This window comes from Pristiophorus japonicus, chromosome 4, assembly GCF_044704955.1.
Source record: "Pristiophorus japonicus isolate sPriJap1 chromosome 4, sPriJap1.hap1, whole genome shotgun sequence".
Taxonomy (NCBI): domain Eukaryota; kingdom Metazoa; phylum Chordata; class Chondrichthyes; family Pristiophoridae; genus Pristiophorus; species Pristiophorus japonicus.
In genome coordinates, this window is record NC_091980.1 from 55,963,255 (window position 1) to 55,976,196 (window position 12,942).

The 12,942-nt window shown below is 42.7% G+C and overlaps 1 protein-coding gene across 7 annotated transcripts in view; it reads right to left on the reverse strand.

Annotated features, from left to right (window-relative positions):
* Positions 1-2,497: 2,497 nt before the first annotated feature.
* The window catches only part of sar1b (secretion associated, Ras related GTPase 1B), a 36,736-nt gene continuing 26,291 nt past the window's right edge, over positions 2,498-12,942 (reverse strand). For all 7 annotated transcript variants that reach the window (XM_070878218.1, XM_070878213.1, XM_070878216.1 and 4 more), the window contains 2 exons: positions 10,487-10,618; positions 2,498-3,815 (listed from right to left, as the gene is read on the reverse strand). In XM_070878218.1, coding sequence (XP_070734319.1) covers positions 3,699-3,815; positions 10,487-10,618 — 249 coding nt within the window. In that variant the 3' untranslated portion in view covers positions 2,498-3,698. The remainder of the gene's footprint in view (positions 3,816-10,486; positions 10,619-12,942) is intronic.

Sequence of the window (12,942 nt, forward strand, 5' to 3'; positions counted from 1 at the left end):
CTTTTTGTTCAGGCGTGGCGCTGCAAATCACTCCCGCTAAATTCCGCGGGAGTTTAGCGGAGGTGATAACTGGTAGCAACCCATTCTGCCGGCAATGACGACGTCATCACCATGCGCAATGCTCCGGACCCTAAATTGGGTATTGCCCCCTGAAGTTGCGCCAGCGACCTCCTCAGGGTGTGCATACAAGGTGGCCGGCCATTCGCGGGGCGCAAATTAAAGGGGAGGTGTGGGCCATTACAAAAAAATGCAGCCGATTTTGCCAAGTGCGTTGAACATGGAGTACGTGCTGCAGTCAGCCCAGCATTCTGCTTGAGTGACAACCCCGGTGGTTCAGATAGGACCCATTCATCACTGCAGTTTGCAACTTGGGCCCTTCCCTTTAATTAAGGGAAGAGCCCTTCTATGCAGCTGTGCCTCGCAGCCGAGGCGTCTGCCCCAGAACGGAAGTGGAGAGCGTTAATTTGCGCTCCACTTCCTTTCAAAGGCAGCAACCCAAATGTAACAAGCAGGGTAGGACTTCCGAGCCTGGCACAAAATATCCCACCTCCTCGATGTTACCGCCCCAATGGGGCACAACGGAATTTGAGAGTTCTATTGGACTTCCCACTTATTCTTCTTCCCTGCAGAGAAAAGAGCCGTAGCCTGCTCAGCCTTTCCTGATAGTTACCACCTCTTAATTCTGGCAATATCCTTGCAAATCTTCTCTACATTTTCTCCAGTGCTTCAGTATCCTTTTGGTAGTATGGAGACTAGAACACCAAGTGTAGTCTAACCAAGATTCTACTCAAATTTAACATGACCTCCCTGCTTTTTGTGTTCTATTCCCCTAGAAAACTCCATTACTCTGTTTGCACTATTTATGGCCTTATTAAAGCTAGCAATGCAACTTGATAAGGACATAAGAAATGGGAGGAGTAGTAGGCCCTACAGCCCCTCAAGCTTGATCCGCCATTCAATAAGATCATGGCTGATCATCGACCACAACTCCACTTTCCTGCCCGATCTCCATATCCCTCGATTCCTCTAGACTCCAAGAATGTATCTATCTCAGCCTTGAATATATTCAGAGACTCAGCATCCACAGCCCTCTGGGGCAGAGAATTCCAAAGATTCACAACCCTCAGTGAAGAAATTCCTCCTCATCTGTCTTAAATGGCCTACCCCTTATCCTGAGACTGTGCCCCCTAGTTCTAGACACTCCAGCCAGGGGAAACAAACGCTCAGCATCTACCCTGTCAATCTTGCATGTTTCAATGAGGTCACCTCTCATTCTTCTAAACTCCAGCATATAAGCAATGATTCATATATCAGTATTCCCAGATCTTTCTTCTTCTTTACCCCTATTAGTTTCTTACTTGCCACAGAGTAAGTGGCCTCCTTATTCCTCCCACCAAATGAACAATCTCACACTTACTGAATGTCATTTTCCATTTATCGGCCCACTCTGTGTAAACTGTCTTGAGTTACATTATTTGGTTGTAATCTAATCTTGTCTGAAATTCACATCAAGCTCTGACAGTTTTCCTGCAAACTATTAATGGAACATATTTCCAGAAAACAAAACATCCTGTCGCTCACCTACATAAACATAAATACACCAAACTAAGGGGCTGCTAGATACAGTGCCCTCTAGTGGACACGGTCATTAGCTGCTTCTTGCATTAACCAGTTTGCAACTAAAAAATCCAGAGGTTGCATGATTACTTAATGTGGAATTGTGTTATAAAGACCAAGGTCACAGGGTTAATATCTATATTACTGATTTAACTGATCTCAGCTGAAGCTGCAATAGGACTGCAAATGGCCTCAGGCTCCTTGGGTTAGAGAGGTGCATAAAATCCCCACTCCTGGTTATGTAGCCACTGCTGCAAAGTGTGTACCTGCAGATGTCTGGTGAGAACAGAATCAAGATTGGCTGTGATGGCTTCCACAACAGAATAGCTTCGCAGCAGTTACACATCAATAGGTTGTGTGTTTGTATCTACTGCGACCGAGCACCAACTCTTAAATTTGAAGTTATGCTACGTACAGCATGTTCTTCGTTGTCACCTTGTCTGATTAAACCTGTAGTGAAAGTATATATACACACTTATATTTTAAAAATTGTTTTAATACATTTATGTAGAATGCAGTGATGCAATGCCATGTATTACTGCCAGTCAGCAGGAGACTTGTTTCTTCAATATTGTTTTTGAGGTTGCCACCAACACAACTTGTAATGCTTCCTCATTGAACTCTGCCGTATATCTACAATCTTCCAGCTGAAACTGAAAGCTCCTCATCAAGAACTTGCAAGCTCCAACATTTTGGAATGCAGCACATGAATCCCTTGCATAGTGTGCCACTCTAGAATGCATTTTACTTCCAACAGTTCTCGAGCCCTCCCATTCCTCTCCTCCAGGTGCTGACTCAATAATCACATCACGTGGCCATTCGTCAAGTGTGCCTTGGTCAGTGTTGGCAGGCGATTCAACCATGAAGAGGCATTAGAAAGTGAATTTTAAACAAGGTTTAATTACTCTAGGCAGAGACAAGAGTCATTCATTTTTTTGTTCATGTTACTATCAAGCACTGTTTTGTGTTCACTGTCTGAGGGCTAGTTGGTGTTGTCATGCTGAATAACCTCTACTGTAAAACAACAGGACAATGATGCCTTTATAAGTTAATCTTCAAATTGCTATTAGGGCAAGGAGAGTTGATCATATCTTACATTTCTAGTTTGGTCTCTCTTGGCAAACTGAAAAAAAAACATTAACAGCAGTAGACTTCCAAAAGATTCTTCCAACACTACAGACTTTTTAAACTGACATCTTACACCACAGAAATAACTCAGAACATAGGAAATAACCAAAACTAGAAATCAATTTCATACTTAAACAAATCCTGACAAGTTTCTTAAGGAAAATGCTAGTGGGATTATTTCATGCATGTATAATTTATTGGTGTATTCCATATTATTCTATGAAGAGGATATAATTTAAAGCTTTAAATAAAAATTAGCTGTGCTTATATTCTGCACAGTACTCATTAGAAGAACAACACAGAAATAGGTAAGGAATGAGCATTTGTTTCTTCTATTTCTCAAGCAAGGAACAAATTGGTTACAGTCTAATTTAATACAGGGTGCTCAGGGATACTCCTGAAAATGTTAAGGCATCATGCAGTAAGTATCAATAAATTGAGATTTTTCTAAAAATATTTGTCTTCTTCAGATACTAAAAGGATAGGTGGTTACATGTTCTAAATTTATTGAACCGAACAATTTCAAAAATAGTACATAAAAATTTTTACATGATCATTAAATACCGCTCACATGTACGTTGCTTTCCTGTTAAAAAGTGCATTCAGATGCTATTTTTGTCTAAGTACACTCTCTGTCCAAAACTGTACAGATTGATGGTTTGGTTAATGTTATAAATCAAAATAAGGAAACAAGTATCTTATCCACTGAAATTAGAGTGTTACCATATTGTAACTTCAAACATACAAATTGTTTAAGAACTTTTTTTTGAGGCCTCATACATACAGATGACTTTTTTTCTTTTTAGCACAGCCAATGCTATTGTTATTCTTCTAGAAAAACATCAAACTTTTATAACCAAACATATACCCAGAAAATGTCTATTAGGTTCAAGTTGTTGTATGTTGGTAGATGAGTCTTCAGCCTTTGACAGATTTCCTTCCCAAAGTCAGCTTCAGTCTATGTACTGAGCTAGCCAGCGGAAACCTTCGCCATAACCTTGTCTCTTTAGGACACTGCACATGAAGACTTCTAGTGGTCGTGCATTAAGCTCCTTCATGGAAATATTTCCCTGTTTTGGCCAGGTGGGTAGTGAAAGAGAAAGAAGAAAATAAGTTTAATTGATTCTGTTATCATTCACAGACTTTCATTAATGTAGATTTAAATGCAGTGAGGATAAATCATGGAACTGCAATACAAATACATCTGTATACAAAACTGACCTCAAAATAAAGTTACTTTGCTTCCCCCTCCCCACGAAGTTGATCCCTAACCAAACATTTAAAAGCAGTTAAAAGGGCTGACGGGATCCTGGGCTTCATAGAGGGACAGAGTACAGAAGTGAAAATTTATGATGAACCTGTATAAACTACGGGTTCGGCCCCAACTGGAATACTGTATCAAATTCTGGGCACCATACTCTAGGAAGGATTTGTCGGCATTAGAGAAGGTGCAGAAAAGATTTATGAAAATGATTCCAGAAATGAGGGTTGTTCTCCTTGGAGGAGAGATTGATAGAGGTGTTCAAAATCATGAGGGGTCTCGATAGAGTAGAGAGAAATCATTCCCATTGGCAGAAGGATCAAGAACCAGGAGGACACTATTTAAGTAAAAGAACTAAAGGCGATGCAAGACAACACTTTCTTACGCAGTTAATGGTTAAGATCTGGAATCCACTGCCGGAAAGGGTGGTGGAGGTAGACTCAATGTTATCTTTCAAAAGGGAGTTGGTTAAGTATCTGAAGGAAAAAATATTGCAATGTTACAGGGAAAGTGCAGGGGAGTGGGACTAGCTGAGAGTCAGAACGGGCCGAATGGCCTTCTTCCATGCTGTAACCGTTCTGATTCTGTGGTTCACCATGAAGCTTGCCTGGGAGGGGGGATGGAGTCAGTGGTGATCCTGTTTATGTCTTCTTGAAGTCTATCACTCTTCTCCTCACTGTTCACTACACTTCCAAGTTTTGTGTCATCTGCAAATTTTGAAATTGTGCACTGTACACCCACGTCCAAGTCATTAATATATATTAAGAAAAGCAGTGGTCCTAGAACTGACCCCTGGGGAACACCGCTGTAGACCTTCCTCCAGTCTGAAAAACAACCGGTCACCACTACTCTATTTCCTGTCACTTAATCAATTATGTATCCAGACTGCCATTGTCCCTTTTATTCCATGGGCTTCAATTCTGCTGGCAAGCCTATTATGTGGCACTTCGTCGAACGCCTTTTGGAAATACATGTAAGCTACGTCAACCGCATTACCCTCATCAACCCTCTCCGTTACCTCATCAAAAATCTCGATCAAGTTGGTTAAACACGATTGGCCTTTACCAAACCTGTGCTAGCTTTCCTTAATTAATCCACCCCTATCCAAGTGACTGTTAATTTTGTCCCTGATTACTGTTTCTAAAAGCTTCCCCGCTGACGAGATTAAACTGACTGGCCTGTAATTGCTGGGTTTATCTTTATACCTTCTTTTGAACAATGGTGTGACATTTACAATTCTCTAGTCCTCTGGCACCACCCCAGTATCTATGGAGGATTGGAAAATTATGGCCAGTACCTCCGCGATTTCCGCCCTCAATTCCCTCAGCATCCTAGGATGCATCCCATCCGCTTCTGGTGACTTGTTTACTTTAAGTACAGCCAACCTTTCTAATATCTCTTCTTTATCAATTTTTATCCTATCAAGTGTCTCCACTACCTCCTCTCTCACTATGTCTATGGCAGCATCCTCTTCCTTGATGAAGACAGATGCAAAGTACTTATTTAGTGCCTCAGCCATACCCTCTGCCTCTATGCATAGGTCTCCTTGTTGGTCCATAATCGGCCCCACCTCTCCTCTTACTACCCATTTACTATTTATATGCTTATAGAAGACGTTTTGATTACCTTTTATGTTGGCTGCCATTCTATTCTCATATCCTCTCTCTGCCTCTCATTTTCTTTTTCACTTCTCCTCTGACCTTTCTATATATAGCCTTATTCTCAGATGTATTTGCAACCTGACATCTGCCATACGCACTCTTTTTCTGCTTCATCATATTCTCTATCTGTTTCGTCATCCAGGGAGCTCTGGCTTTATTTGCCCTACTGTTCCCCCTCATGGGAATGTACTTGACTGTACCCGAACTATTTCCTCTTTAAAGGCAGCCCAATGCTCCACTACAGTTTTGCCTGACAATTTTTGATTCCAGTTTACCCGGGCTAGATCCATTCTCATTCCACTGAAATTGGCCTTCCCCCAGTTAAATATTTTTACTCTAGATTGTTCCGTGTCCTTTTCCATAGCTAATCTAAACCTTATACTATGATCACTGTTCCTTAAATGCTCCCCTACTGACACTCGCTCCACTTGACCTACCTCATTCCCCAGAACCAGATTCAGCAATGCCTCCTCCCTCATCAGGCTGGAAACATACTGATCAAGAAAGGTCTTCTGAGCACTTCAGAAATTCTTCCCCTTCTCTGCTCTTTCCACTATTACGATCCCAGTTTATATTAGGATAGTTGAAGTCCCCCATTATTACTACCCTAAAATTCTTGCACCTCTCTAATTTCTCTGCAAACTTGCTCCTCCATATCTTTCCCACTATTTGGTGGTCGATAGTAGTGTAATGGCATCTCTATTATTTCTTAACGCTAGCCATATAGATTCTGTACTTAACCCCTCCAGGTCATCCTCTCTCTCCAGCATTAACATTCTCCTTAACCAATACTGCCACATCACCTCCTATCTTTCCTGAACACGTTGTAACCAGAAATATTTAATACCCAATCCTGCCTTTGAGCCAGGTCTCAGTTTTTGCCACATCATCATATTCCCACGTGGCTATTTGTGCCTGCAGCTCACTGACCTTGTTTACTACGCTTTGGCCATTCACATACATACACTGTAAACCCATCTTAGACCATCCTATATTCTCTCTTAGTTGGACCCCATTGAATACCTTGCTATTTCTTACTTTTGTGCTCTCTGCCTCTCTCAACCCCTTAAGCACTATATTTCCCCTTTCTAATGATGCATTCTGTTGCCCATCCCCCTGCCAGATTAATTTAAACCCGCCCCAATAGCACTAGCAAACCTCCCCACGAGGATATAAGTTCCAGCCCTATTGAGGTGCAACCCATTCGGCCTGTACAGTTCCCACCTCCCCCAGAACCGGTTCCAATGCCCCAAGAATCTGAAGCAATCGGTTTGCAATCTTGGAGCCCCGTTCAAATTCAAACTGAGCTTCTGACCCTGTATTCTTGCCATCCTAAAAATTGCCTATTTCCATCTCTGTCCATTTTAGCCCACCTGTTGCTGGAACCCTCGTTCATATCTTTGTCACATCGAAACTCAACTATTCCAATTCTCTCCTGGCTATCCTCCCTTCTTTCACCCACCGCTAACTTCAATTCATTCAAAACTCTGCCACCAGCATCTTATCCCGCACCGTCCCATTCACCCATGCCCTCGCTGATCTACACTGGCTCCTGGTGGTTGGTAAAAAGATGGGCGTTTTCTTTTTACTTCAGTAGTGCCAAAAATAGTCCATGCTGAGAAGTTTAATACCTTTATTTCTTCCATCAACAGAGCAAGCAATTAAGAGTGGAACAGGTTTATAGATAGAGAATTATACTGGCCCACCAACATCTCAAATTTAAAATTCTCATCCTTGTGCTTAAATCCCTTTATGGTCTCACTTCTCCCCATTTCCTCCAGCATTATAATCCCTTCCGCACTCTCCATTCCTCTTAGTCCAGTTTCTTATGCATTTCTGGTCACTCCATCCCACCCTTAATGGCTGCCTCTTCAAATGTCTTGACCACATGCTCGAGAATTGCCTCCCTAAATGCCACCGCTTCCCCATCTTCCTTTCCTCCGAGACCCTGCTTAAAATCTAACGCACCTAATCTTTCATTAGTTGGCTTGATATCCAATTTCTTTTTTGTCTTGCGCCTCTGTAAGCACCCTGTGATGTTATTCTTATTTAAAGGTTCAAAAGAAGTCCAAGCTGTTGTCATTGCATGCACAAACATTTCTGCTGTTACCGAATCTGCCATGTTGCATAAACAGGAAGGGAGCTGCTTCTAGAATATTAATGGATATAACTTAGTTTTAGGGAATGAAGCTGGGCAGGTGGAAGGGGTATCAGTGGGAGAGCATTTTAGTGCTAGTGATCATAATTCAATTAAATTTAGGGTAATTATGGAAAAGGACAATACTAGACTAGGAATAAAAGTTCTCAATTGGGAAAAAGCCAATTTTGCTAAGCTGAGATGGGATTTCGCCAAAGTGAACTAGAAACAGCTACTTGAAGGAATATCAGTGTCAGAGCAGTGGGAGGCATTTAAGGAGGAGATCCTGAGGGTTCAGAGCAAGTATGTTCCCTTAATGAAAACGGGTGGGACTAACAAATTTAGAGCCCCCTGGATGTCAAGGGACATACAGGGTAGGATAAAGAAACAAAGACAGGCTTACCAAGGGCTCAATACTGCAGAAAGTGCAGGGGTGCAATTAAAAAGGAAATTAGGAAAGCAAAGAGAGAGCATGAAACATTTTTGGCAAATAAAATCAAGGAAAATTCAAAGATGTTTTATAAATACATTAAGAGCAAGAGGATAACTAAAGAGTCGGGCCTATTAGAGACTATGAGGGTAATCTGTGTGTGGAGACGGAAGACGTGGATATGGTTCTTAATGAATACTTTCGTCCGATTTCACAAGAGAGAGGGGTGATGCAGACATTGCAATCAGGGAGGAGCAGTGTGAAATAGTAGATGAAATAAACATAGCGAGAGAGGAAGTACTGAGGGGATTAGCAGCTCTGAAAGTGGATACATCTCCAGGCCTGGATGAAATCAACAATCAGGAGGCATAAATTTAAAGTAATTGGTAGAAGGTTTACAGGGGATTTGAGGGAAAATTTCTTCACGCAGAGAATTGTGGGGAGTGGTGGGGGGGGGGGGGGGGATTTGGAGCTCACTGCCTGAAAGGGTGGCAGAGGCAGAAACTCCCACCACATTTAAAAAATACTTGGATGTGCACGTGAAGTGCCGTAACCTGCAGGGTTACGGCCCTAGAGCTGGAAAGTGGGATTAGGCTGGATAGCCTCTTGTTGGCCAGCACGGAGCACGGACACAATGGGCCAAAATAGTCTCCTTCCGTGCTGCAAACTTCTATGATTCTAAATGTATCCCAGGCTGTTGAGAAGCAAAAGAGGAAATACCAGAGGCTCTAACCATCACTTTCCAATTCTCTCTGGTGCTAGAGGATTGCTAATATTGTACCTTTGTTTAAAAAAGGGAGAAAGGGATAGACCGAGTCATTACAAGCCAGTCAGCCTAAGCTCGGTGGTGGGAAAGTTATTGGAAAAAATTCTGAGGGACAGGATAAATCTTCATTTAGAAAACATGGATTAATCAAGGACAGTCAGCACGGAATTGTTAAGGGAAGGTCATGTCTGACTAACTTGATTGAATTTTTTGAGGAGGTAACAAGGAGGGTCGATGATGGTAGTGTGTTTGATGTAGTATATATGGATTTTAGCAAGGCTTTTGATAAGGTCCCACATGGCAGACTGGTCACGAAAGTAAAAGCCCATGGGATCCAGGGCAAAGTGGTAAATTAGATCCAAAATTGGCTTAGAGGCAGGAAGCAAAGGATAATAGTTGATGGGTGTTTTTGTGATTGGAAGGCTGTTTCCAGTGGCTCAGTACTAGGTCCCTTGCTTTTTGTGGTATATATCAATGATTTAGACTTGAATATAGGGGGTATGTTTAAGAAGTTTGCAGATGATACTAAAATTGGCTGTGTGGTTGATAATAAAGAAGAAAGCTGCAGACTACAGGAAGATATCAATGGACTGGTCAGGTGGACAGGACAGTGGCAAAAGGAATTCAATCCAGAGAAGCGTGAGGTAATGCATTTGGGGAGGGCTAATAAGGCAAGGGCATACACATTAAATGGTAAGACAATGGGAAGTGTAGAGGAAAAAAGGGACCTTGGAGTGCATGTCCACAGATTCCTGAAGGTAGCAGGCCAGGCAGATAAGGTGATTAAGGCGGCATATGGAATACTTGTCTTTATTAGCCAAGGCACTGAATACAAGAGCAGGGAGATTATGGTTGAACCGTATAAAACACTAGTTAGACCACAGCTAGAATACTGTGTGCAGTTCTGGTCACCACAGTACAGGAAAGGTGCAATTGCACTACAGAGGGTACAGAGGAGATTTACGAGGATGTTGCCTGGACTGGAGAATTTTAGCTACGAGGAAAGATTGGATAGGCTGGGTTTGTTTTCTTTGGAACTGAGGCGGCTGAGCAGAGACCTTAATGAGGTGTATAAAATTATGAGGGGCCTAGATAGAGTGGAAAGGACGGACCTATTTCCCTTAGCAGAGGGGGTCAACAACCATGAGGCATAGATTTAAAGTAATTGGTAGGAGATTTGAGGGGAAATTTCTTCACTCAAAAGGGTAGTGGGGGTCTAGAACTCACTGCCTGAAAGGATGGTAGAGGCAGTAAAAAGTGCTTGGATGTGCACTTGAAGTGCCGTAACTACAGGGCTACGGACCAAGAGCTGTAAAGTGGGATTAGACTGGATAGCTGTCGGCCGGCGCGGACACGTTGGGTCGAAATGGCCTCCTTCCATGCTGTAAATTTCTATGATTCTAACTGCTTGAGTGGATTTTGTTCAGAAAATCAGAGCAGCATCAATCCAAATGATCACTTAACCAGTTGTAAGAATGAGTCTTACCTTTCCTGTTGTTTGCCCATACAGCCCGAACAACTCTCTGAACTTCTCTTCACTGATTGCTTCAGGTCGATCAATTTTGTTACCAAGGATGAGAATAGGCACATTTCCAACAGTTTCATCTGTCATTAGTGCCTGTGGGACGGAAAATGACAAATTATTGACTAGATCCAGCCATGTGTGAGTGTACACACGCGCAAGCAGGCACAAGCACTTTCCTTGATACAATTTCAGTTAGGAAGTGAAATAAGAACATAAGAAAATAGGAGCAGGAGTAAGCCATTTGGCCCCTCGAGCCTGCTCCACCATTGAATAAGATCATGGCTGATCTGATCATGGATTCAGCTCCACTTCCCTGCCCACTCCCCATAACCCTTCACTCCCTTATCGCTCAAAAATCTGTCTATCGCCGCCTTAAATATATTCAATGACCCAGCCTCCCCAGCTCTATGGTGCAGAGAATTCCATAGATTTACAACCCTCAGAAGAAATTCCTCCTCATCTCAGTTTTAAATGGGTGGCCCCTTATTCAGAGACTATGCCCCCTACTTCTAGATTGCCCTATGAGTGGAAATATCCTCTCTGCATCCACCTTGTCGAGCCCCCTCTGTGGGCTCAATTTTCCCCAGTATTTGCGCCGTTTTTTTTTTGGAGTAGGCTGCTTTTTTTGGCCTAAAGTAAAAATCCCCAGTTTCCTCAATCAATTTGCACCAGCGAACTCAGTCAGTTACTTTTTTTTTCTCAAAAGGGGACATTACCAGCCAAATATGCCAATTCTGGCTGGGTCAGTGAATATATTTAAGGCTGAAATAGTTACTCCATTTCTATTTAGGCGAGAAAACCCTTGGAGAATTAAAGAAATCGGCGCAGGCAAGTGCAGCAGATGCCCAGACAGCAGCAGCAGGAAAGGTAAAAGGGGGTGGGGGAGGAAGAGAAGTGGGGGTGGGGGGAAGCCTTTTGGGTGTAGTTAGGTGCGGGGACCGAGAGGGAGGAGACCACTCGGCCTGGGTTAGGACCAGGAGGCCACTTGGCCTGGGCTAGGGGCGGGGGATCGCATCGGCAAGCCCTTCGGCTAGGGGCGGGAGAATGCACCTGCAAGCCCTTCAGCAAGGGTTAGAGGCAGGGGAGGAGACCGGGAGACCACTCGGCCAGGGCTGGGGTGGGAGTGCGCACCGGCAAGCCCTTCGGCCAGATACAGAGAGAGAGTACGAGATCGGAGAATCGAACCGGTGGGGATCGAGAATGGGAGTGGTCCGGCAAGCCCTTCTGGCAGGGTTGGAGGCAAGTTGCTATTGTGTTTTTCAATTCTTTTAATGTGTTGGGAGCTGGCTTCGCTTTGCAGCCTCAGCACGCATCGTGTCCTTGGTTACCATGGCAGCCGATCTTTATGGTGCAGATCAAGGCTCCACCCCCAAAACTAAAGGTCAGGTTACGCCAGGCCAAAATGAAGAAATCCAATGGGGAAACTATAGAATATTTTTTTTTGCTGTACTTGGGGCCCTCAAAAATCGGGCGCAACTCTTCAAATACTCCAAAAAAATACTCTGGGGAAAATTGAGCCCTGTATCTTGTATGTTTCGATAAGATCATCTCTCATTCTTCTAAACTCCAATGAGTATAGGCCCAACCTATCTTCATAAGTCAATCCCTTCATCTCAGGAATCAACCTAGTGAACCTTCTCTGAACAGCCTCCAATGCAACTATATCCTTTCTTAAATATAGAGACCAAAACTGTACGCAGTACTCTAGGTGTGGCATCACCAATACCCTGTACAGTTGTAACAGGACTTCTCTGCTTTTATACTCTATCCCCCTTGCAATAAAGGCCAACATTCAATTTGCCTTCCTGATTACTTGCTGTACCTGCATACTAACTTTTTGCATTTCATGCACAAGGACCCCATGGTCCCTCTGTATTGAAGCACTTTGCAGTTTTTCTCCATTTAAATTATAATTTGCTTTTCTATTTTTCTGCTAAAGTGGCTAACCTCACATTTTCCCACATTATACTCCATCTGACAAATTTTTTCCCACTCACTTAGCCTGTCTACAGATTTTGTGTCCCCTCCTCACAATTTGCTTTCCCACCCATCTTTGTATCATCAGTAAACTTGGCTACAAATCTTCTTTAAAGACATCTAAATGAATTCCATTAGTCTAGCTCTTTAATGTATCTATTTCTATGAATTTCCGCTGAGGCTGGAATTTTATTTTACACCATCAAATCAGAGTCTAATCATTAGATTCCATTACACATGCAACTTCTTCCACTGTATGTCATACATTGGTATTTACTCTATAAATACAGGGAGAAAGATTTTACAGCTGCTTATTTATTCAAATATGAGACTGCTTATATTTTACTACTGAATAATGTTCTCATTTTCTGAACTTCCAGATATTTAAGGAAATGTGATGGATTGAAATCTATGCCTCATAAAGACCCTACATCTATATC